Raw genomic sequence first — 22,448 nt, forward strand, 5'->3', positions numbered from 1 at the left:
TGTCCTTTATACTCTCATCCTTACCAGTCTCCCCAGGGGAAAAAAATTGATCTTAGGAGGAGACACCATGGAATATTTTATTTTTATTAACCTTCAAAAGTTTAAATATAATGTAGTTTAAGATCCAAACAGATTAGAACCAAATACAGTAGTTGTCATTTGGGTGGTAAGTTTTGAAATTACCTGGAGAGCTTTTTAAAAATACAGACCATAGAAAAGTATTTGAGGTTCTTCATTTTATGAAGCTTACCTAGCCTTAACATTAAAACTTGATATGGGAGCTCCTACTGTGGTGCAGTGGGTTAAGAATCTGACAGTAGCAGCTCAGGTAACTGTGGAGGTTTGGGTTCAGTTTCTGGCCCAGTGCAGTGAGTTAAAGGATCTGGTGTTACCATAGCTGTGGTGTAGGTCACAGCTGTGGCTCACATTCAGTCCCTGGCCCAGGAACTTCCATATGCTATGGGTGCAGCCAGTAAAAAAAAGGAAAAGAAAAAGAAAACTTGATATAGACTATAAATATATTTTTAAAACTAGAGATCAGTTTCACTTACAAACATTCTAAAATTTTGAAAATTAAATTCAACAATATAACAAAAAGAATAATTCAGCATGACCAAGTGCTAGGAATGCAGAGTTCTTTGTTCATTATTAGGAAGCTGATGAACATAAATCATAACACAAATCATTTGAAAAGCCCTATGTGAATATAGTGATAAATGCCAAAAAAATTATTTGATAAACTTGTATGGTCATTCCTAATTCCTAATAAGTAGGAATGGAGGGCAATTACCTAACGACCATAAAAACCTTAATTAAAAGATTAAAAGCAAGTGTTAAATGAAATGCTGAACATTAAAATTAGGAACAAGCTAAGATACCCACAATCACCTCTGCTACTTAACTTTATTTTAGAGATTCTGGCTACTACATTAAAGTGAAAAAATAAAATAAAAACCCTTGGAAAAGAAAAAGTATTTTTATCTTTGCAAGCGAAATGATTATATTCTTTTTTTTTTTTTTTTTGTCTTTTTGCCTTTATGTGAGCCACTCCCGCGGGATATGGAGGTTCCCAGGCTAGGGGTCTAATCGGAGCTGTAGCTGCCAGCCTACACCAGAGCCACAGCAACTCAGGATCCGAGCCACGTCTGCAATCTACACCACAGCTCACGGCAACGCCGGATCGTTAGCCCACTGAGCAAGGGCAGGGACCGAACCCGCAACCTCATGGTTCCTAGTCGGATTCGTTAACCACTGCGCCACGACAGGAACTCTGAAATGATTATATTCTTAGAAAACCTATTATAGTACTAAAATTTTAAAAAATAATTTGCGATGTAGCTCATCACAAGATCAGTATATCAAAATCAGTAGCTCCTTTTCCTGTAGTGCAGTAACCACTTAGAAATGGATTGGAAAAAAAAATGCCATAAAGAAAAATAATAAAATATCTAAGAGTAAATAAGTATAGAACTTATCTAAAGAAAACTATAAATCTTTTTTTGAAGCATATAAAACAGACTTTAAGGGAGATAATCATCTTTCTGGCTTGGACAGGTTGATGCAAAGTTGTCATTATTTCTAAAATTATGTGCTCCCAATTAAAATCACACTTAGAGGCAGTGGAGATGCTGAATAAAATTATTTTAAGTTTATTTGGAAGAAAAATTTTCGAACTCATGAAAATTATTTTTTAAAAAGATTCATTGCTCTAAATTTGACAGTGACTGGGAATTTTAGCCCCTGAAGATTCTTTGAGTCATTAGTACTTCTCCTAGGTCCCCCACAATGCCTGTTAGCCTGTTGAGCCCCTGGTAAAAACCAGTGGGAAACATTTTCCGCCTAAAACTTAGTAGATTACCATGCTTCACCACTTAAGGTGCTTCTTTTTCTTCTTAGCTACTGTTTCAGCTTATAATTGACTACTTAGCGGAGTTCACGTCCACACCAGCTGTCTTTACGATGATAACTGAGCAGTTGAAGAAGACCTACTTTAACATCCTCATCAAGCCCGAGACTCTGGCCAAGTGGGTATATACATGGGATAAACTTATATTTTGAAGACCCGAGAAGTACTTACCTTCCTAGGAATTAAGTGTGGGGAATGAGGCTCTAGTTTCAGTGCTAATTTTCAGTCATAGAATTGTGCTGTGTTTTAGGAAGCCAGCCCACAGAATTAGAGGACTTCTAACCCCAGCGTTAAGTAGCTGCATAAGCAGGGCTGCAAGCAGCTTACTCTACTTATTAGAGGCTAAAGGTAAAAAGGATATTTTTTCCAAAGTTTGCAAGTAAATAACAGTTCAAGAAGTGCTGTTTTTGTTGTAGCTCAAAATTGCTTCCTGGTTGGTTTTAGTATGGTGATTTTAGTGTGTTGGATGTTATGTTAAGTAGGTGGATTACATTGCTTAACTCATCACTTACCCCTGGTAAGTGCAGCTATTCAGAATTCAGCCAGGTTTCAGAAGAGAGCAAAAACGGCTTCTGGACAGTCTGTATACTAATGCTTAAACCCTCTGCTACTAGGCAACCCTCTTGGGCCGTTCATTAGAGCCTGTTCTTTCATCCAGAGCTAACAGTAGACTATAGAGTCCTTTGTGTGAATCAGAAAAAAAGTACACACCCTTAGGGTAACCTCAGTTCAGCATCTCTAAGTGGTAAACAGCACAGCTTTATATAGAGGCTCGGCTTCTGACAAAGTTAAAATTAGCCCATAAATGGCCAAAGTTCAAAAGCAGGGGAGAGAGCAGAGAATCAGACAGGTAATAACTGATAATCTGATCATAAGAAGTTACAAAAACTAATAACCAAATATAAGTTCAAAAGGCAAGTTGTCTAGAACTGTTTTTTTTTTTCTTTTTTGTCTCTTGTTTTTTGGCCTAGGCATATGGAGGTTCCCAGGCTAGGGGTCAAATTGGAGCCACAGCTGCTGGCCTACACCCCAGCCACAGCAACACAGGATCCAAGCTGCATCTGCAACCTACACCATAGCTCATGGCCACGCCGGATCATTAACCCACTGAGCAAGGCCAGGGATCGAACCCACAACCTCATGGATACCAGTCGGGTTTGTTAACTGCTGAGCCATGACGGGAACTCTAGAACTGTTGATATGATGAAAAAAATAGCTCCGTGTATCCAGTAACTCCTCAATACCAATCTGTTAAAATGTGGTAGAGTAGTAACACCTGTTTCACTGAAGATTTGTTAGATGTTAGATCTCAGAACTTTAAATGTATTTCTCACTAAATTATTATTATTATTATTGTTTCCCTTGGTTTACAGATAAAGAAATTGAGTCACAAATTTTAGATAACTTGCCAAGTTCAAACAGCTTACTGTGTACGAGGAGGTTAGGGGGTGAGGGTTAGGGGTTAGTCTGATTCGGGCCTAGAGCCGCTTTTACTGTATTGTCATTGTAGTAATAGACATCCATGATGGTCACCTCCAGTAATTAATAAATGTTAGTGAGATGTCAAATCAAAATAGTAGTAATATTAAATTGGTATGTGGTATCTGGCAACTTATGTGAAATATTTTATTTTTCAGCTGAAACAGATAAGGGAATTGTACCAGTGAGCTAATCTATATAATAGTTTGTATATGCAGTTTTAAATGCTTTTTGGTTATTATGACATTATTTCCCTATCTTAAGTTTTGATAGAAATTGTCTCTTTTTAGAAACACATTATCTTTAGAAACAACCAAATCCATCTTTACCTTTAAGATTCATTTCTTAACAAAAAGACTTCCTTTTGTTTCTGGTCTCTGTGCAGAGATGTTCGGCTTTTAATCCTGGAATATGCCCGTTGGTCTATGATTGACAAGTATCGAGCTTTGATGGATGGCCTTTCCCTTGAGTCTCTGCTGAGCTTCGTCAAAGAATTCAAAGCCCAGCTCTTTGTTGAGGGCCTGGTGCAAGGAAATGTCACAAGCACAGTGAGTGTGAGGTGCTCTGTTACTACTGGCCAGGTTTGAATGCTGTTGTGGGCTCTGGAATTGCATTAATTCTTCACTAAAGGGGAAGCTTTGTAGTTTTGGCAGGTCAGCATTGTCATGGTCTGTTAGAAGGGAACCTGGCTTCTCCAGTGCTAGGCAAGACTTTGTTATGAAGGAGACTGCTGGTACAGGACATGACTTTGAATTCAATGTTTGATAAATATTTGTTTTGGGTTATGTTTGTTGAAGATTGTGAAAACCACAGTTTAGAAATCAGAGTTGGAGCTGGGGAGTGGTGAGGGATGTGTATATACATATGCACATGTACTTAGGCAGATCTTGTATGTCAAGCTACGTGTCAAGCTAAGGAGCTTGAGCTTTATTTTGTAGTAAATGGAGAACCACTGATGGATGTAAAAAAGAGGATTTGTCATCAGTGAAGATCCAGAGATACCAGTTATGAAGCTGTTACAAAAGTTGACACGAAGTGAAATTCCATTTACATGAGACATCTAGAGTAGTCACAGTAACAGAAGGTAGAAGAGTGGTTACCAACGGTTGGGGAGGAGAAAAAAGGGAGTCATTGTTTTATGATTGAGTTTCAGTGTTACAAGATAAAAAATGTGGGGTTCCATTTCACAATAATGTGAATATACTTAACACTATGGAACTCTACATGTAAAAGTGGTTAAGATGGTAGACCTCTTGTGTTTTATCATAATAAAAAAAATTGGGAGTTCCCGTGGTGGCTTAGCAGAAACAAATCCGACCAGTATCCATAAGGATGCGGGTTCGATCCCTGGCCTTGCTCAGTGGGTAGGGGATCTGGCATTGCCATGAGCAGATGCAACTCAGATCCCGTGTTGCTGTGGCTATGGCTGGCAGCTGTAGCTCTGATTCAACCCCTAGCCTGGGAACTTCCATATGCTGTGGATGCAGCCCTAAAAAGCAAAAAACAAAAAAAGGTGGAAGTGCAAAATGATGAAGCCCCAAGTTAGGTATAATAAATGAACGAGAAATGCTCAAGAAATAATGAAGTAGAAGATGATCAAAACTCAGTGACTGCTTGGGTATGGGAGTGAGGGAGAACGGAGGGCTCTAGGATGATGCCTAAAATTTCTTTCTTTCTTTCTTTTTTTTGTCATGGATGCTAGTCAGATTCATTTCTGCTGAGCCATGATGGGAACTCCCACCCAGATTTCTTATTGGAACCTGTGGGTTGGTAGAGGAGTGGGAATAGTGGTAGTAGGTTTGGGGGCATATGAGGAGTTGGTTCTGATACACACTGAGTTGGATACGTCTCTGGGACCTTGTAACTAACTCAGGCCTCTTCTAGACAAGAGTGCTTGTTTGGGACTCTTCCTGTTGACCATCCTCTGCCATGGCTTTCAAGTTTCTCAGGACTCACCCTTTGTTGAATATATAAAGTGCCGCTCTTAAGATTGGCTGCTCTCTTCCCTGCCTCCTCTCTGTCTTTATCCCCCAACCTCCAAACTAGCCTTGGTTTCTGTCCTGCCCACAGAAGGAAGTTTAAAAGCCTCACCTCTGGAGAAGAGCAGGAATAGCTGCCTGCTTCTCTGAGCTCAGTTGGGAGTACTGTGCGGGGCGATGGCAAGTGGTGGGGGCGGTCTGGTCTTTTGGTTCAGAGGACTCAGTGTCATGAATTGCCCCAGGCAGAAACCACTTTAGAGATGAGCTCCCCTCCCCACTTGTCCCTCCTTTTATAGGTTAGAAAACAAATCTTGGGGGAAGGGATGCCTCATTCACTTACTGTTAAGTATTATTCTGTTGCTCACATTATGCCATGCTCCGTATTAATAATCCAGGTTTCTAAAACACAGCCCAGTGAGGTAAACTGAACACTAAGTTTGATCACAGTGGACAGGTAAACAGAGTGCCAAGAGAAAACAGAGAAGGAAGCACTTCAGTTGAGATCCATTTAATATTCAGCAAACATAATCATATTGAATGAGTGAATGAGCTCAGTGAATGAATGGCCAGCGTTTGGGGTAATAGACTGTATCTGCTTTCCTGATGCATTCCGGGGCTTCCCAGGCAATTCAAATACTGGTTTTAGCAGGTTCTGGGTGAAATTAATGTCAGTAGAGCCTGATGTTATTTTCTTCTTTTTTGCCTCCTAGGAATCTACAGATTTCCTGAAATACGTTGTTGAGTGAGTAATGGTTTGAGTTTTTTGGAGTTACATATTGTTAATAGCAAGAGGGACTTGAGCTCACAACTCAGTTGTTATTAAATCCACAATGGAGATGCTTCTTGCAGTAGGTTTTTTTGAGGCTAGTTATGTAAACAGAGCAATTCAGAAGGGACTGTGGAAGACCTGACCTTTTCAGTTTTGAGGGCAGGGGTAAGAGGATAAAGGCACTGCCTCAGTGACCCACGCTGATTGTTTTGCAGCAAGTTGAACTTCATGCCTCTGGAGCAGGAGATGCCTGTGCAGTTCCGGGTGGTAGAGCTGCCCGGTGCCCACCACCTCTGCAAAGTGAGAGCTCTGAACAAGGGTGATGCCAACTCTGAAGTCACTGTGTACTACCAGGTCGGTGGTCCCTGTGCACACAGCTCTCCTCATGGCTATCTTTAGGACACTCAAACTTGGTGGAAGGTCCAAAGTATCTGCGCAGAAGTGAGCCTGTGATCTTTAAAGCCCTTTGGTGGTTACTTTGGTTTTATGCTTGGGGTCATTTGTCCTCTTGAAGCAACTGTGTTTAAAAATCTCTGTCACAGTGCTCCATTAATCACCCAGCCACCAGGCCAGAGGGAAGTGTGCTTAGAAGTTCCTCCATGTTCCTCTGACAGAAATCCAGGGAGCAGGAGGACATCTGTTAGCCAATCAATCAGTATATGTAAACAGAATGATTACCAGAGTCATAGAGCTTTCAAAGCACCCAAGAGATTGGATTTATCACCTCTGTTTTATGGATGATGAATTTGAAATGCTTCACTTACCTTCCATCATACCAGCTGGGGCTTGAATTTATACCTTCTCTCCTCAAATCCTGTGTATTTTCCACATCATTCTGGGGAGATGGGCGGTGCTTAAGTTGAGGAGGAACTTTACAAGTGTCACTTGGCCCGTAGACTAGGACTGTGGGGACTTGTGCCTGTCTAGACAGATCTCAGACTCATCCCTGGGGCTCCTAGAGCTGCTGCTATGGTCAGGTTTTCTGCCTGAGGAAGCTGCTTCTCTGTCTGGCCCTGTGGAGACCCCTGGTCTGGACTTTGGACAGGGCTGTGTACGTGGCCTCACTGTTACCTTGTCCTTTTCCTGTGTTTCTGGCCCTGGGCTCTTTCCCTAGAGACCCAGCTTGTCTGTAGAGCTTGTTTTCCTCTAGCTGTAGCTACCTGGGGTTTTTTCCAGGTTCCCCACATATTTGAAACGAAAATGACCACCCGTTCCCAAACTTCGTAAATTGTATGACCTGGCTCTGCTTAGCCTTGTCCACATTTCCTGTGCATAACCCAGAGAGAGTAGTAGTTTTCCAGTTTCAGGCAGGATTTCAGTGTAAAAGGGAGCCTGCTGAGGTGCTCTCCATCCATCACCTCCTAGCACTAGCTTCTAATACAGACTGCTTCCCTTAGGGAACCATTTCCCTCCTCACCGAGAGCATTTTGACTAGTAGGTGGATAACAAGGTTTGGACTAGTTTTGTTACAGTCCTTTCAGAAGCAAACAGGAAATCTGCTGATGAAGAGGGCTTGCGGGGCACACAGGCTTCAGCCTCCTCTGGTGAAGCGGGAAGTGGTAATGAGTCTGTATCAGAGGAGCCTGATTGTGGGATGCACTGGCAACACTCTGCTTATTGGCCTCCTGCCCTCTTCCATTCTGACGGCTTGTTTTGCCTGTCTCCAGGCCAGCCAGGGTGTGGTCTCCAAGTGTGGATCTGCCTCTGAGGCATTTTTCTTATCTACTGGTTTTGGGCCCCTGTTTGTGGCCTCGGAAGCAACTGTGCGTATCCTCTCCAACTGAAGAATAGGTCCCGATATGCTTCGCTGATTCCCAGACATTTCCTGCTCTCCTCCTCGAGACCTTGACGTGCAGTTACTTGGCTTTAGGTTGTGTGCTGTGGGTCCTTTGGGCAGGAGCTGCCAGGTCGGGGGTTATTGGACTCATCTCCCTGTCTGCCTGTGGTTCTGTGCTGGGGCTGGGAATGCAAATGTTCAAGCCATGAGTCCTGTCCTCACAGACCTTCTGTTTTGTGAGGAGGCAGAAAGTATGGCAATGGAAAGTATGATAAACTCTCTTGAAGGAAGAGTAGAGTGGGATAGTTACCTGAATAAATGGTGGCCAGGAATAGCTGGATTATTAAAAAGCCTTGTTAGCCATTGGGTTTTCAGTTAGTCTGATCAGCTTCTCCTTTCAGTCAGGTGCCAGGAGTCTGAAAGAATACACTCTAATGGAGCTGCTTGTGGTAAGTTGTATAAAGGAGAGCCCCTGACCCACTGTGAGGACTGGGCGTTTCTGCTTGGGGGTAAGGACTTGGGAATGGTCAGAGATCGGGTCAGTAGGTGAGGTGGTTAGTATTTCTCACTCAGCATGAGTGTAGACAGGGGCCTGGGCAGTTTAGGAAGAAGACAGTCAAGGGAGGCTGGACTCTGGGGTTGTGTGTAACACTTTTGGGGGAAGAAATGGAGTTTTCTCTACTGGGAGGAGCTGAGCTGATGGATAGTATGTTGAATTACAGATGCACATGGAAGAGCCTTGTTTTGACTTCCTTCGAACCAAGCAGACCCTTGGGTAAGTCTGCTGGCAAGAGCACTGAGCTCAAAGTCTGGGGCTTACTTTGCAGGCCTGTTTATCAGGTAGCCTGACTGAGCAACCTCAGAGCTCTCTTCCATGCCTTAGAGTCATACCTATTGGTCAGAACTTCTGGAATTTGCATCTTGGACTACAATCAGGCTTTCAGTTTGGTCAGGCTTCAAGGTTAGCAAGAGAAGCAGCTAGCCTGTGGCTCTCAGTTCAGGAGGGTTGGACACCATAACCTGGGAGTAGAGTGTACACATTTTTTGGATCTTCTTCCAGGACCTCCAGGTCCAGGACCTCCAAGGATGAGCAGAACCCCTTCCCACTCCTCTCTAGTGCCTTTGAGGACAGGGTCCAGGTGACTACCTGAGCTCATAGGACTTTTCACTTTGGCTGTAGGTATCATGTCTATCCTACATGTAGGAACACATCTGGGATTCTTGGATTCTCTGTCACCGTGGGGACTCAGGCAACGAAATACAAGTGAGTAAACGGGCCCAACTGTTATTTCTTCTTGGCATAGAGAATGGGGGCTGCATCCTTCAATCAGGCAGCTCTGACCTGCTTCATTTAATAACAGCTGCAGGGGTGGCTCGTAGATGGCCTGATCCAGGACTTAGCAATGTTTCCAGGGGGCCCGTAGGGTTTGATTCAAGTCCTATGGTGACTAGGCAGGGCTTGCCAGTATTTCTTCTCTTCAGGCGTATCTGAAGACAAGAAAGGCAAAGATGCTCATCCAGGCATTCATGCTAGAACCAAGGTACAAGGCCTTGTTGGTTCTCAGCTTCAGATTGGTCAGCATGGCTCTCATGCTTCCAATAAGAACACCAGGAAATTGGGCTGGAAGTGGGGTAGAGGTGGGTTCCCTCCCCTCCCACATCTTAGGGGGAAAGAACCACTTCAGCCTTTTTCCTGGAAATAGGGCTTAGCCCCAGTTCTGTCCTTCACCTTTTACTTGAGACCTGGTCACTGATGACTTTTAATTGAAAACATTTTATTTCAGCTCTGAAGTTGTTGATAAAAAGATAGAAGAGTTTCTTTCTAGCTTTGAGGAGAAGATCGAGAACCTCACTGAGGATGCATTCAACACCCAGGTGACTGACGGTGCTGGCCTGGTCTTCTGTCCCTTGGCCCACACAAGCCCTCGTGACAGTGATACCAGTCCTGAAAATGCTGTGTGCAAGCTAGTTCTTGAGCTCTGATGGAGAGAGAACGATGGGGAGGGATGAAGTTCCTAGCTCCATCCCTCGCCATCATGCTGGCAGGTCCATCACAAAACAGACTAGACAGGGCCAAGTGTGTTTGGAGGGCCTTGCTGTGATGCCTGCCTGACAGTGTCTCTTTTGGTGCTAACAGGTCACAGCGCTGATCAAGCTGAAGGAGTGTGAGGACACGCACCTTGGGGAGGAGGTGGACAGGAACTGGAATGAAGTGGTGACCCAGCAGTATCTCTTCGACCGCCTTGCCCATGAGGTAGTTAACACAGTTTTCAGACAGCCCCATGGAGACTCCTGATTTAATAGAAGACACACTTCTGAGCAAACTGGTGTTGTGCACAAGAGAAACTTGGGACACTCGCCCAAGGGTCGTGCATTTTTACTCATTTCTTGATTTAACCACATCTTGTTTTCAGACCAGCCTCTCTAGTGCCTTAAGTGGCCGAGTGAAAAGGAATCCTTACTCCTGCACCCCCAGTTTCAGATTCATTTTTGGATTTATTCAGGTTCACTACAAGATTTGTAAAGAAAAATGGCTTCTGCTCTGTAAAGAAAATTGAGAACTTCTGGTTTTTATAAACACGGAATTTCTTCTCCAGATTTAAGGATTCCAGGTGTAGGTCTTTGAGACAACTTCTGGCCCAAAGTAGTAATTCCCATGAAAAAGAGCTCTGGGTCCTGGAGTTCCCTTTGTGGCTCAGTAGGTTACAAACACAACTAGTAACCATGAGGATGCAGGTTGGATTCCTGACCTCGCTCAGTGGGTTAAGGATCTGGCATTGCTGTGAGCTGTGGGGTAGGTCGCAAATGCGACTCCGATTCATCATTGGTGTGTGTGGCTGTGGCATGGGCCAGCAAGTGTAGCTCTTGATTCTAGCCCTGGCCTGGGAACTTCCATATGTCGCAGGTGCGGCCCTAAAAGAGTAAAAAAACCAGAGCTCTGAGTCCTTCAATGCAGTGAGTGCTCTGACACTATAACTCTTCGTGGCGAATTACTAAAGGCCACTGAAGCGGAGGGGTTATTTAAAAAGAGGCAGCTCTTGAGGCTCTGCAGTTTTCCTGTTAGAAGCCAGAGTGTGATACCATTACGTGTACCTGAGAGGCGACACCGAAGTCTGGTGGGTTTGGCTCAGCGTATAGTACTTCTAATTACAGCATCTACGACCCTCTCTTGCTTTCCCATCAGGCTCAGTCATCGTTCAGGAACACCAGAGTGTGTCAGGGCCCGTCTTTACCTTCTCTGAAAGGTTGGGAGCCAACTGAAAGGTTAAGATGACACGCTCAGGTGCTAATAGTGTTAGGTTTAAGAACTACCTTTCCGGGTACATTGCCAGTCTTACAGCTTGCTTTCTTTCCTTTCTTCCCTTCCCCCTGTTAAGATTGAAGCACTGAAGTCATTCTCAAAATCAGACCTAGTCAGCTGGTTCAAGGCCCACAGAGGACCGGGAAGTAAAATGCTCAGCGTTCATGTGAGTACCTGAGCTGGAATTCTGTCCTTTCCAGGGTCAGGGTCATGTAGCACATTTATCCTTCCCTCAGGTAGGGTTGGTATCAGAGAGCCCAACAGGTCTTTGCCCAAATTTGGTCAGCATTGTCTCTCACCTCTTTCAGGTTGTTGGATTTGGGAAGCACGAGCTGGAGGAGGATGGCATCCCTTCCAGTGAGGATTCGAACTCTTCTTGTGAAGTGATGCAGCTGACCTACCTGCCAGCCTCTCCTCTGCTGGCAGATTCCACCATCCCCATTACTGATATCAGGGCTTTCACATCAACACTTAACCTTCTCCCCTACCATAAAATAGTCAAATAAACTGCAGTCTCGTTGGCCTGAAGCACTGTGTATTTAAAAGTGTTTGTATTTTATGAAGTTACACTACTACTGCCTTAGGGCTTCCACTGAATTTTTTGCACTGGCATCGTAGAATTTGATTTACTTCCCCACCCGTCTTCTGTTGTAACTAACAAATCGATGGTTACCATATCATCAGCTGCGGAGAGAAACTGGGGTGGGCCAACTGTAACCAGTCTGAGAAGCCCTGGCCTGTCTTGGTCCTCTCAGATTGAGAGTCCAGTCCTCTGTGACCGAGGCCCTAAGTAACTGATGTCATCTTAGTACCGAAGTGCCAGGTGCTAATACTAATACCTGTGTTGTTGTTTTTAATGTATTTAAAAATAAAGATAATTCTGTATTGCCCTTCAGAATGAGCCATTCACTGCTGTGGCATTCCTTTTGTTATATTTTCAATGTGGGATGGGGATCTAAAGGTAAACATTCTTCCCAAATCCTCTAAGGCAATAAAATATTTTTGGATAAAATATTGGTAGCCCGACGTGTACTATTTGAGAGTTCAATTAAGACTTGAGAATAGCATTGTGGGGGCTAAAGACAACACAGAGTGTAAGGGAGAAAAAGGATGGACCCCTCCATAGTTCAAGAGTCCTAAAAAGCTAGCTCCTCCTGTATTCAAGGTTGCCAGGTAACTGAGTCCAAGTTTAATCATAAAAATAAGAAACACATTTTAAAAAAAGGTTGGAAAAATTATTTATGAAGCCTTAAGAAGCACTGAGTATAATTAAACTGTAGTCCAGAATTAGATACAATTTAATAATAGTTCAATTCCAAAATAAAAGTTACTGTAAGTGAGGCCATGAAATCTCCTAATACTTGATTTTAATACATTGCGCTACATTTTCTAAAACAACTCAGAGGAACCAATATTTACAGTAGATGGAGTATTTATGAAAAATCTGGCATCAGCTAGATTATATATATGTATATATATGTGTGTGTGTGTGTGTGTGTGTGTGTATATATATATATATATATATAGAACCCAAGATACCTGAACTAAGAAACATGTTGTATTATCACAACAGCAATTCTAGAGTGCAGAGTTTGAAACTGGGATTTATAAATGCTTTTCAAAGCGTGGGATTTGGAAAAGGAGCAGACATCTTGTTTTCAAAACCTGAAGTTTTTCTCAGGACTGAAGTCAAATTGTGACTGCCACAGAACAGGAAAAATGGAAGCTCTTCTCGCTTTAATTGTTCATCTGCATCAGAAAGTCCAGTATCCCTGAGATAGGAACCACTGCAATAAGAAGGGAGTTAACAGCTTCTCCCAAAGGAAGATTGTTGCTTGCTTACGCCTCCTGCCCTGGTTATCAGGAGCAAACCCTGTTTCCCAACCTAATGCTTGGCAGCACCCAGACGTTTCAGTAACGGTTCATCATACACCCAGCATTCTCCATCCTCGTGAAATAACTGTAAGAGAAAGAAGGGGGAGGATCGGTTACACACTTGCTTTGTACGTCTATCATATCATGCTTTTAATTACGTTATGCGTCTCTCCCCGCCACCCCAACACTGCAGTGACTTTTAGGCAGGGGCCATGGCTCATTCAAAACAGTGTTTGGTACTTTGCCATTCACTGAAATGAATAAATGAGTTATAGTTTAGGGGACAGCAGGTGGAAGGTTGAGGCAGGCTCCCCGAAGCAAGCTTACCCTTGTCTCCCATTGAATTTCCTTTTCCTTCCTTTCTCGGGCTTCCGCTCTTTGTCTTTCTTCAAGTCTATGCTTGGCTTCAGTTGCTGCATCAATGTCTCTGATTTTTAAGTTGAAAGTGACATCCTTCCAAAGGCTACGGAAAAGAAGTGAAGGTGCTAAGTACTTGATGGACAGAGCAGAAAGCAATCTTGACAATGAAAGGCTAGAGTCGTCCTGAATACAACATCACTACAGTACAAGTCAAATGGCTTTGACCGCTGTACTTCACAGACGAATCTCCTTAGACTGGCACTAGGCACTGGAGTAAAGGACAGAGAAAAGGACACAGAAGATGACACCGCTAGTTGTCAAAGGAGGAAATAAAGGATGAGAAGAAAGCTGGATACATGCTTAGACAAATAGAGGAGAAAAAACAGCTGAGACTGGGATTCCCGCTGCCCTCCCACCTCATCTGGCTGTACCTCTAACTAGGGATACAACCTTGGGGCTGTCAGTTCACCTCTCCAGGGCTTCAGTGTCCTTTACTATAAACCAAAAGGGTTATTTAGATCAGAGGAGCTGAGAAGTTCCATTTGATAAAAACTCCCTTGGAATTAAGAATGAAACCTGGGAGAAGCAGTTTTGAATACAGAGAATAAGGGTCAAGAGAAGCACTGCAGAGGCTTAAGGGGGTGATGGTGGAAAGAGAGCTGGCTTCCTCTCAAGGCCGGGAAGACTGGAAGATGAGAGACAGATAACGAGACACGTCTGGTCCAAACAACACTTTACAAGTGAAGATTCATTGGGACTAGAAAAGTAACCATCCTAAGACCCCCTTGTGTTAGCGGCAGAGCATAAATGTCTATGTATTTCCAGTCCAGGCAAGTAGACTGTTAACAACTTAAAGGCAATAGGCAGGGTTACAATTTGTAAGGTCCCCTTCATTTAAGAAATCCCTTCATGTGCTAAAAAACAACTTTAGTGCATGAATCCTCATACCACTAAAGGATCCTGATTTCATCCCACAGATGGAAGGGGGAAAAATTTATGATGTTTGAGACATTATAAATTGAATACCAATTAGATATTTGATGATATTAAGGAGGAACTCATTTTTTAAAAAATACATTGTGGTTAGTGTTTTTTTAAAAATGTCACTTTAGAGATACTGAAATTAATTTAGGAATGAAATTATTTTTTAAAGTTCCTTGCAAACAAAAAAAGACCTGAAGATGTTTTCGATATATATACACATGGTCTCAGTTGGGACCTCGCTGCCATCTCTTATGAGCCACAAAGGTGGTGCTAAGTCAGCATACACTTGACTCTTATTATATGCCAAGCAGCACACCTGTGCTCCATGTTTCTCTCATTTAGTTCTCATGACAATGCTGCAGTAGTTCCCTTTTCAGGGATGAAGGCAAAGAGAGGTTAACTTACTGTCACGGTTACAGTGCTCAGTGGTGGAGCTCCATGTGAACCCGGGCCTTCAAACTCAGCGTGTGCTCTGCTGTGTCCTGCTCTACAGCCCACCGCCAGCCCTGCACCTATGCATGGCCACCAGCAAGAGAATCAATAGCTCTAGTTGTGTCATCTCCTTACCAGCGGGATTCATACTCATTCTGGTCCTCCAATTTCCTCACTTTCTTCTTGATTATAGGCAACTTCTTGGTATCTATAAAAACTGCATTTTCCTAGAAGACAGAAGGGGTAGGTATGTATTTTATTGCTCACCTTATTCCAGGAGGAAAAGTCAACTCTTCTCATTAATAGATTTAATAATGAAACCCCACATATGTTAATGGTGTGGACAATGAGTTCCAAAGGCAAGCTTGAGGCTAAATTATAATTGTGTGGGGTTGTTTTTTGTCGTTTTAGGGCCATACCCACAGCGTATGGAGGTTCCCAGGCTAGGGGTCCAATCAGAGCTGTCGTTGCTGGCCTGTGCAAGGGCCACAGCAACGTGGGATCCGAGCCACGTCTGCGACCCACACCGCAGCCCACAGCAACCCTGGATCCCCAACCCACTGAGTGAGGACAGGGATCAAACCTGGGTCCTCATGGATGCTAATCAGGTTTGTTAACTGTTGCGCCACGACGGGAACTCCTAATTGTGTTTTAAACCTTGGTAAAGGCTCAATTCAACAGACATTTTTCAATGTTGCTATGTGCTACATGCCTGCAGAACTAGACAGATAAATCTTTTTTTCTTTTTCTTTTTCAAGGCCATACCTGTGGCACATGGAAGTTCCCAGGCTAAGGGCTGAATTGGAACTGCAGCTTCAACCTACGTGACAGCTACAGCAATGCTGGGTCCAAGCTGCATCTGTGACCTACGCCTCAGCTTGCAGCAATGCTGGATCCTTAACCCACTAAGCAAGACCAGGCATCCAAATCCACATCTTCACAGACATCACGCCAGGTTCTTAACCTGCTGAGCCACAGTGGGAACTCCGAGACAGCTAATCCTAACGTTAAGTACTCAAGTGCTTTTCACATTTCAAATGCTCCAAGTCCAAATCCAGTTCACTGATTCCTCCTGTTAATCCCATACTACCCGCTCCTATCTTAATTAGTAGTTTGCAAGTTCCTTGAGGGCCAGGACTATCTTATTTCTGTGTCCCTGGTGCCAGGCGATTAACACATTTCTTACAGTAAATCAAACTGTGTATATAAAAAACAAACATGAATTAATAATTTAGCACTTCCTTTTATTTATAAACATACCACACATTCTAAAGTCATAGCTAACACTGACTGGGTGCTTACTAAGTGCTAAGCATTCCCCCCCCCATGTTGTCTTTGAGTGTTTTAAGAGGAGAAGTGAAAGTAAAACTCATTCTACTGCCTATGCTGCTGGGGAAGAGGTGGGGAGGAAAAGGCTTGCCCTGAAGAGAGAGCATTAGAGCTCATCTTGGTGGTTCGGTAGCCAGCTGAAGGGAGCCAGAGGAAGGGACAGGCTATGATTCCACGAAGCCTGAAATAAGTGGCAAAACACAGCTTCTTACCCCCGTTGAATACTTTGCATACATTACACCATTCCATTCCCCTTCAATTGAGCAGAAAGACTTCTTGTCATTTGGAGAACTAAATTAAAACAAACAAACAAACACAAACGTTTGTGTTAGTCTCAAATTGAAATTTACTCTAGCAAAGAATCTGGTCAGTGTGGCCTACTCACAGAGCAGAACAAAGAGCAGCTGTGCAGTCTGTGGTGGAGGCAGCTTAATAAAACTGGATTCTCAGTCATCTGTCTAAGAAGGAGGGCCCTGAACAAGATGCTAATGAACAGGAACGGTGGCCATGAAATGCACTAGGTGCTGGGGCCACAGCAACCTAGGGACAGGCCCTGCTTTAAGCTGTGCACAGCCTGGTGGGGAAAGACATCGCCACTGAGATCTGAGATGGCAAGTCCTGTGGTGCGTCCAGATGGGCTCTGGAGAGCAAGGGCGATGCTGCTAGAATGAGGCTCAGGAAAGCCTTCACTTAAGGACACGACACTGGAGACGAGGCTTCCATCTTCAGGCTGAAAGGGACCTCTGGGTCAAAGGGGTTTACTCTTTTCCTTGCTTGGACATGGCAGTGACGTGCATGGCAGCGGTAAAACTCGGGAAGACATGCGTTACAGCAAAGGCCAGATTAGGAAGGGCAACGCATGAACACGGAAGGCTAGGAGGTCAGAAAGAGAAAATACACAGGGCAGAGGAATGAAGCCGCTGTCACTGGACTGAAACTTCTTTCCGCGGTGATTTGGGACTTTGTGCAAAGGAAGACAAATGGAAAGGAAAACGGTAGGACCCCAAGCTTGGAAGGTTACTGTGCAGAGGTTCTCAAAGTGTGGTCTAGGGGCCCCTGGGGCTTCCTTCCCCTTAGGTCAAAATTATTTTCATAATATTAAAATATTACCCTAACTTGAAGAGCTCACCAAGCGCTCTTTCAGAAAGCAGTCTTTGTTATTTTACGTCGCTGTGACTGGCCAAAAAATCTGCTAGCAGTTCCTGTTGGTGCAGGCCCGCCCATGTCTTCGTTCTGGACCTCCTACCTCCCCCACCTGCCTGTTGGGGGCCAGGGGCAGCTGCATTACAATGGGGTTGGGTGCTGCCTAAGCTCTCCCATAGGTGTTTTCTGACTGTAATGATATTTTAGATTTTAACATGATGCTTAGTAAACTTCATCTTGTGTTGTTCATGGTCCTATCCTGCTCAAGAATTTTATGGTTGCTGATTCTGTCATCCAAATTTAATAATCTCCCTAAAGAATTGCTTAACCAATCCTATGCCCAATAACGTCTTTTTTTTTTTTTTTTTTGGCTGTACCTGCAGCATGCAGAAGTTCCCAGGCCAGGGACTGAACCTGCAACACAGTAGTGACAATGCCAGATCCTTAAACCACTGAGCCACCAGGGAACTCCCCCAGTAGGCCTCTGAGGACAGAGAAAGTCCTGCATATTTGCCTTTTCTAGGTAGGCTCCAAACCACCCAGCTGACTGGTTACCCAGACAGCATAGCTCCTAGAGTGTCAAAAAGAATCAAGCAAAGATGTGATGGTTACTTTTCACCCCAACAAAGGCACAGAAAAGGCACAGTGGGGGAGTTCTTGTCGTGGCGCAGTGGTTAACGAATCCGACTAGGAACCATGAGGGTGCGGGTTCGGTCCCTGCCCTTGCTCAGTGGGTTAACGATCCGGCGTTGCCGTGAGCTGTGGTGTAGGTTGCAGACGCAGCTCGGATCCCGAGTTGCTGTGGCTCTGGCGTAGGCCGGTGGCTACAGCTCCAATTCAACCCCTAGCCTGGGAACCTCCATATGCTGTGGGAGCGGCCCAAGAAATAGCAACAACAAAAAGACAAAAAAAAAAAAAAAAAAAAAAAAAGAAAGAAAAGGCACAGTGGGCATCACAGGATCTACGGTATGGACTAGCTCATCGTTAATAATGATCAGGCACCCAAGAGTCCCTGTTGTGGCTCAGGTTACGAACCCAACTTGTATCCATGAGGATGTAGGCTTGATCCCTGGCCCTGCTCAGTGGGTTGGGGATCTGGCATTGCCATGAGCTGCAGTATAGGTCACAGACACGGCTTGGATCCTGCATTGCTGTGGCTGTGACCACAGGCCAGCAGCTGCTGCTCCAATGTGACCCCTAGCCTGGGAACTTCCATATGTTGCAAATATGGCCCTAAATAGAAAAAAAAAAAAAAATCAGGCACGCGTGATCTGGGTTAGTGAGGAGATGCAGGAAGACTCTTTCAGTTCCTCAACTGCAAGTCATTCCTAGGAAGGAAATCCTACCAATGATCTCAGATTATCCTGAACCCAGATTTTAGGTCTCTTTCTGATATGAGATGTTAGGAAGAAGTTTACAAGACAGAACCATTAAAACAGTCAACTCCTGATGGAAGTTGCAGTTCAAGATAAAAGAAGTATTTCTGAGAATCAGGGGCACTGAGACAGAAAAACAAAATACCTACAAAATCTCAGCAGTAATTCTGTGCTTCTTGCCCCCATAGAAAGGCTTAGTGTGGAAGACGATATTTGCGTTGTAGCCGGTTTTGGAACAATTAATACTGCATTCTCCGCCTAGTTCCACCCAGGGCACTGTGAGGATGGACCTGCAGAATCAGAAGTTTCAGGTAAGGCGGACCGTTGAGAGGAAAGAAAGGAGGGGACAGCGCAGGGAACAGCAGGACCTGCTGCTGGCCGTTCGGAGGAGGACACAGCTCTACTTGCCTGCCGTAACCATTGGGGAACGTGAGAATGTAATGCTCGTCATAGTCCAGACACGAGACACAGCCTGGGGAGAGAGGGCGGAATCGCGGATGAGCAGCGGACAGACACTCCTCTCAGTTTAGGGAAAACCAACCCTGCTCCCACCCCGAGGACACGTGCTTCCATGCCAACAATGACATCCCGCCTGTCTTTCTGGGGCCATTTACTCTTACTAGGCAAGTGTCCGGCACACATCAGAATGACATGAAATCCTCCTATTAACACTGCAGTTCACCCAAAGCACCCAGACTCACCCTGCCCTATGTTGTGCACCCCGATGGACATCCCAAGGAATTTTGATTTGGTCCAGATGTGAGCATTGAATTGTATCTTCTTGTTATAACACTCAGCATAAAAGGCTGAAACTGAATAGAAATTGTTTTCAATTGGTGCACTATCTACAGCCACAGCCTCCTCTCCCACTCCCTCAACCTAGAGAAAAACCTGCCTGCAAGGGGAAAATCCTTTACCCCTCAAAGGACAGCCTTGAATGTGGCCAGGAATCACCCACCTGCCTTTTACTCCCTGTTTCCCCCAATGCAAGCAACCATTCAGGACCTCGTGGGCAGGAACGTCCCTGAACCACGAGGCTATGGTCAATCCCAGGGCTTAAAATCAAAGGCTCTGTCCTTCTGGTCAGCAAGCACGTTTCTGCCCAGCCCCAACCTGGGCCCGTCCAGTGTTTCGGTCTTAACACTGCACTGAGCAAGTAACAGAGGAGAACACACGTTCTTTCCACTCGGCCAGAAATACACTGTGCAGAAACGACACCTCTCTCATATAAACTGTCTTCAGAGCTGCTGAGATCTCTTCAGTACAGCTCATGCTATGTAAGATGACTTTAGAAGTATTAAAAGTTGGCTTCCCTAATCCCTTCTTTCCATGTAGATTTAACCGGTGAAGCTAATAGAGCCTTTGGAACTTTTACAAGGAACAATCATCAGGAAGCATCCTCACAGGACTGGGAAGATACAGGCAGCCATAAAACAGACAGTATGGCGACCTCGGTTACAGAGTTTTTAGGAACCTCTTTAGACAGAGGAGTCTGAAAGCGGACCTTGCGGGAGCAGCACTGTGACTTACTGGGTGGATGATGGGAGACCTGCTCGGCCACGAAGGTTACGCTATTCTTGGAAACCCAGGGAACTGGTCCTTCTGAAACGAGCTCCTGTAAGCAAATAAAACATCACCTTCTTTTGATGTGGAAACAAATGACACTGCAGAGACTCTAACAGCTGGAGTCTCTGCCTCCCAAGGTGGTCACTGCTCCCTCCTCTACACACCCAAAGCATCGCACCTACACTTGTCTTACGGCACTTAACTACACTACAGAATTACTGCTCTATGTCAGTCTTCCTAAGTCTCCCTGAGACATTCCTGAAAGCAAGGACTGTGTGTCTAACTCAGGACCAGGGCTGGCTCAGAACAGGCACTGATCAATGTCTGCAGTATGAACAACAGACGTACACTGCCTCTCTTTGATTCAGTAAGAACTACTTACGGAAAGGGAGAAATATGGAGTTATGTTTCATGAGAGATTATGTGCCTGTCACTGTGGGCTAGGAGGTTACTTCTTCATCCTTAGGGGCCTGTTAGCATTTATTTGAGTCTTCCCTGCTCCCTGTTTTCCTTAAAATCAAGTCCCACACATTGGAGCCTGGGGCTCAGGTTTCAGTTACTTCCCTTCTCTAGCTGTGCTGTCTTTCTAGGTGATTTCACCTCATCTCAGGGCTTTACATGCCATCTAAATATACTGAAGTCTCTGAAAGCCCCATCTCCACCCGAGACGTCTCCCTGAACTCCAGACGCTTAATTCTAACTCCCTATTTGACAGTCCCACTGACAGAGCCAACAGATCTCTCATACATCAGAGTTGAGTTCTGGATTTGTCCCTCCCCAAGTTCAGTCTTTTCCCTTATGCTAAATGGCACCAGCCAATTACTGAGACCCACATGCAAGGACGCCTCTGATGGTCCCCTTTCCCTTACCTCCCCAATCTATCAGCTCTACCTCCAAAATATAGCTTGAATCAACCATGTCTCTCCTGGTTTTTCGCAAAACCATTATAATGACCTTTTCAAAACAAAAATGAGTTCCTGATAAGCCATAAAATGATTATGCTCCACAAGGACCTTGCATGATCTGATTTCTAGAATCTCTTTGTCTCATGTCACTCTTTCCCCTTGTTCATTCTATTCGAACTATGCTGATTGAACAACACCGTTCTTCTATGGGTGGCAAACATCTTTTGATCAGTGCTTTTGCCATTACTCTCTGCCCCCAAATAAAATGAAGTCTTGAATCGGTACACCGAGCTAAGTATTAAGTATCTAAGCACTAGGTCAATAAAAACATCACTGCAGAACGTACCGCATTCTCTTCCGTATCATTTGGCAGTGTCCAGTGACACTGAAAGATCTCACCCAAAATGGGGTTGTAGGGCTTCTTGGCAACTGATCCTTTTCTTCCTGCGTGAAAGGCTGAGAGGTACCATTTCACAACCTGAACCATTCGGTCCCTGGCATCCTTCTGGTCACTAATACTACAAGGGAGAAAGACAAAGTGTAAGGTCTTGCTTTCTGACAGGATACAAGCGGATGCAGCACCCTCAGGAGGGTCCACCCTAAGCCCAAACTGAGAGAGGACCCAGCACCAGGAGCTAGCTCAGTTTCTTATAAAAACTGAGGTATAATATACATAATTAAACACAACAGTCTTCATTGATGAGTTTGAAAAGTGCATCTGCCCATTTAATCAATCACCATGCAACTGAGATAGAGAACACTGCCACTACCTCCAAGTTTCCTGATACTTCTTTCCAAGCAATTCCCACCCCTACCCTGGGGCGGCAATCACTGCCTCTGTTTTCTAGTACCATTAGTCTCGCTCGTTCCAGAACTTCATGCATATAAGTGCACTGTTTAATTGTGAAATAGTTGGAGATTTTCTGGATATATCTGGGTTACTGATTTCAAATTGAATTATTTTATGATCAGTAACTATATTCTGTATGGTTCCAGTTATTCTAGATTTATTAAGTCTTCCTAGTTCATGGTCTAGCTTGATGAATGTTCCATGTGAACTTAAAAAAACTGTGTTATACAAACTGTCTGGTAGTATTTTAGAAAAGTCAACTGGATTTTCTACAGCCTCACTGATTTTTGGGGGGTAGGTGGGAGAGAGTGATTGTTGTTCAATCAACTCCTGAGGGAAGAATTTCCAACCCTGAGTGTGAACTTGTCTATTAATTTTTGCTGCACACAATTTGAAGCTGTTTTAAATACTTAGGAT

The 22,448-nt window shown here is 44.2% G+C and overlaps 3 protein-coding genes across 19 annotated transcripts in view; 2 read left to right on the forward strand and 1 right to left on the reverse strand.

The window, feature by feature from the left end:
• NRDC (nardilysin convertase) overlaps nucleotides 1–12,223 on the forward strand; it is an 89,413-nt gene extending 77,190 nt beyond the window's left edge. For both annotated transcript variants that reach the window (XM_003482082.5, XM_003127978.7), the window contains 11 exons: nucleotides 1,897–2,024; nucleotides 3,771–3,933; nucleotides 6,075–6,106; nucleotides 6,349–6,487; nucleotides 8,312–8,359; nucleotides 8,633–8,685; nucleotides 9,091–9,174; nucleotides 9,695–9,785; nucleotides 10,048–10,164; nucleotides 11,288–11,377; nucleotides 11,520–12,223. In XM_003482082.5, coding sequence (XP_003482130.1) covers nucleotides 1,897–2,024; nucleotides 3,771–3,933; nucleotides 6,075–6,106; nucleotides 6,349–6,487; nucleotides 8,312–8,359; nucleotides 8,633–8,685; nucleotides 9,091–9,174; nucleotides 9,695–9,785; nucleotides 10,048–10,164; nucleotides 11,288–11,377; nucleotides 11,520–11,717 — 1,143 coding nt within the window. In that variant the 3' untranslated portion in view covers nucleotides 11,718–12,223. The remainder of the gene's footprint in view (nucleotides 1–1,896; nucleotides 2,025–3,770; nucleotides 3,934–6,074; nucleotides 6,107–6,348; nucleotides 6,488–8,311; nucleotides 8,360–8,632; nucleotides 8,686–9,090; nucleotides 9,175–9,694; nucleotides 9,786–10,047; nucleotides 10,165–11,287; nucleotides 11,378–11,519) is intronic.
• The window catches only part of RAB3B (RAB3B, member RAS oncogene family), a 580,278-nt gene that overhangs the window by 181,365 nt on the left and 376,465 nt on the right, over nucleotides 1–22,448 (forward strand). The window lies entirely within an intron of this gene.
• Nucleotides 12,425–22,448, reverse strand: part of OSBPL9 (oxysterol binding protein like 9) — a 175,312-nt gene continuing 165,288 nt past the window's right edge. For 12 of the 16 annotated variants that reach the window (XM_084965085.1, XM_021096663.2, XM_084965086.1 and 9 more), the window contains 9 exons: nucleotides 21,528–21,699; nucleotides 20,241–20,325; nucleotides 19,412–19,522; nucleotides 19,119–19,182; nucleotides 18,860–19,000; nucleotides 16,404–16,482; nucleotides 14,998–15,089; nucleotides 13,414–13,549; nucleotides 12,425–13,171 (listed from right to left, as the gene is read on the reverse strand). In XM_084965085.1, coding sequence (XP_084821211.1) covers nucleotides 13,097–13,171; nucleotides 13,414–13,549; nucleotides 14,998–15,089; nucleotides 16,404–16,482; nucleotides 18,860–19,000; nucleotides 19,119–19,182; nucleotides 19,412–19,522; nucleotides 20,241–20,325; nucleotides 21,528–21,699 — 955 coding nt within the window. In that variant the 3' untranslated portion in view covers nucleotides 12,425–13,096. The remainder of the gene's footprint in view (nucleotides 13,172–13,413; nucleotides 13,550–14,997; nucleotides 15,090–16,403; nucleotides 16,483–18,859; nucleotides 19,001–19,118; nucleotides 19,183–19,411; nucleotides 19,523–20,240; nucleotides 20,326–21,527; nucleotides 21,700–22,448) is intronic. The other 4 variants (XR_014808285.1, XR_014808283.1, XR_014808282.1 and 1 more) reach the window with 1 other exon arrangement.

The sequence above is a fragment of the Sus scrofa genome, chromosome 6, assembly GCF_054392235.1.
Source record: "Sus scrofa isolate SSC_HxYL_T2T_F1_AM1 chromosome 6, Sscrofa_HxYL_maternal_Yorkshire_Landrace_v2.0, whole genome shotgun sequence".
Lineage (NCBI taxonomy): Eukaryota > Metazoa > Chordata > Mammalia > Artiodactyla > Suidae > Sus > Sus scrofa.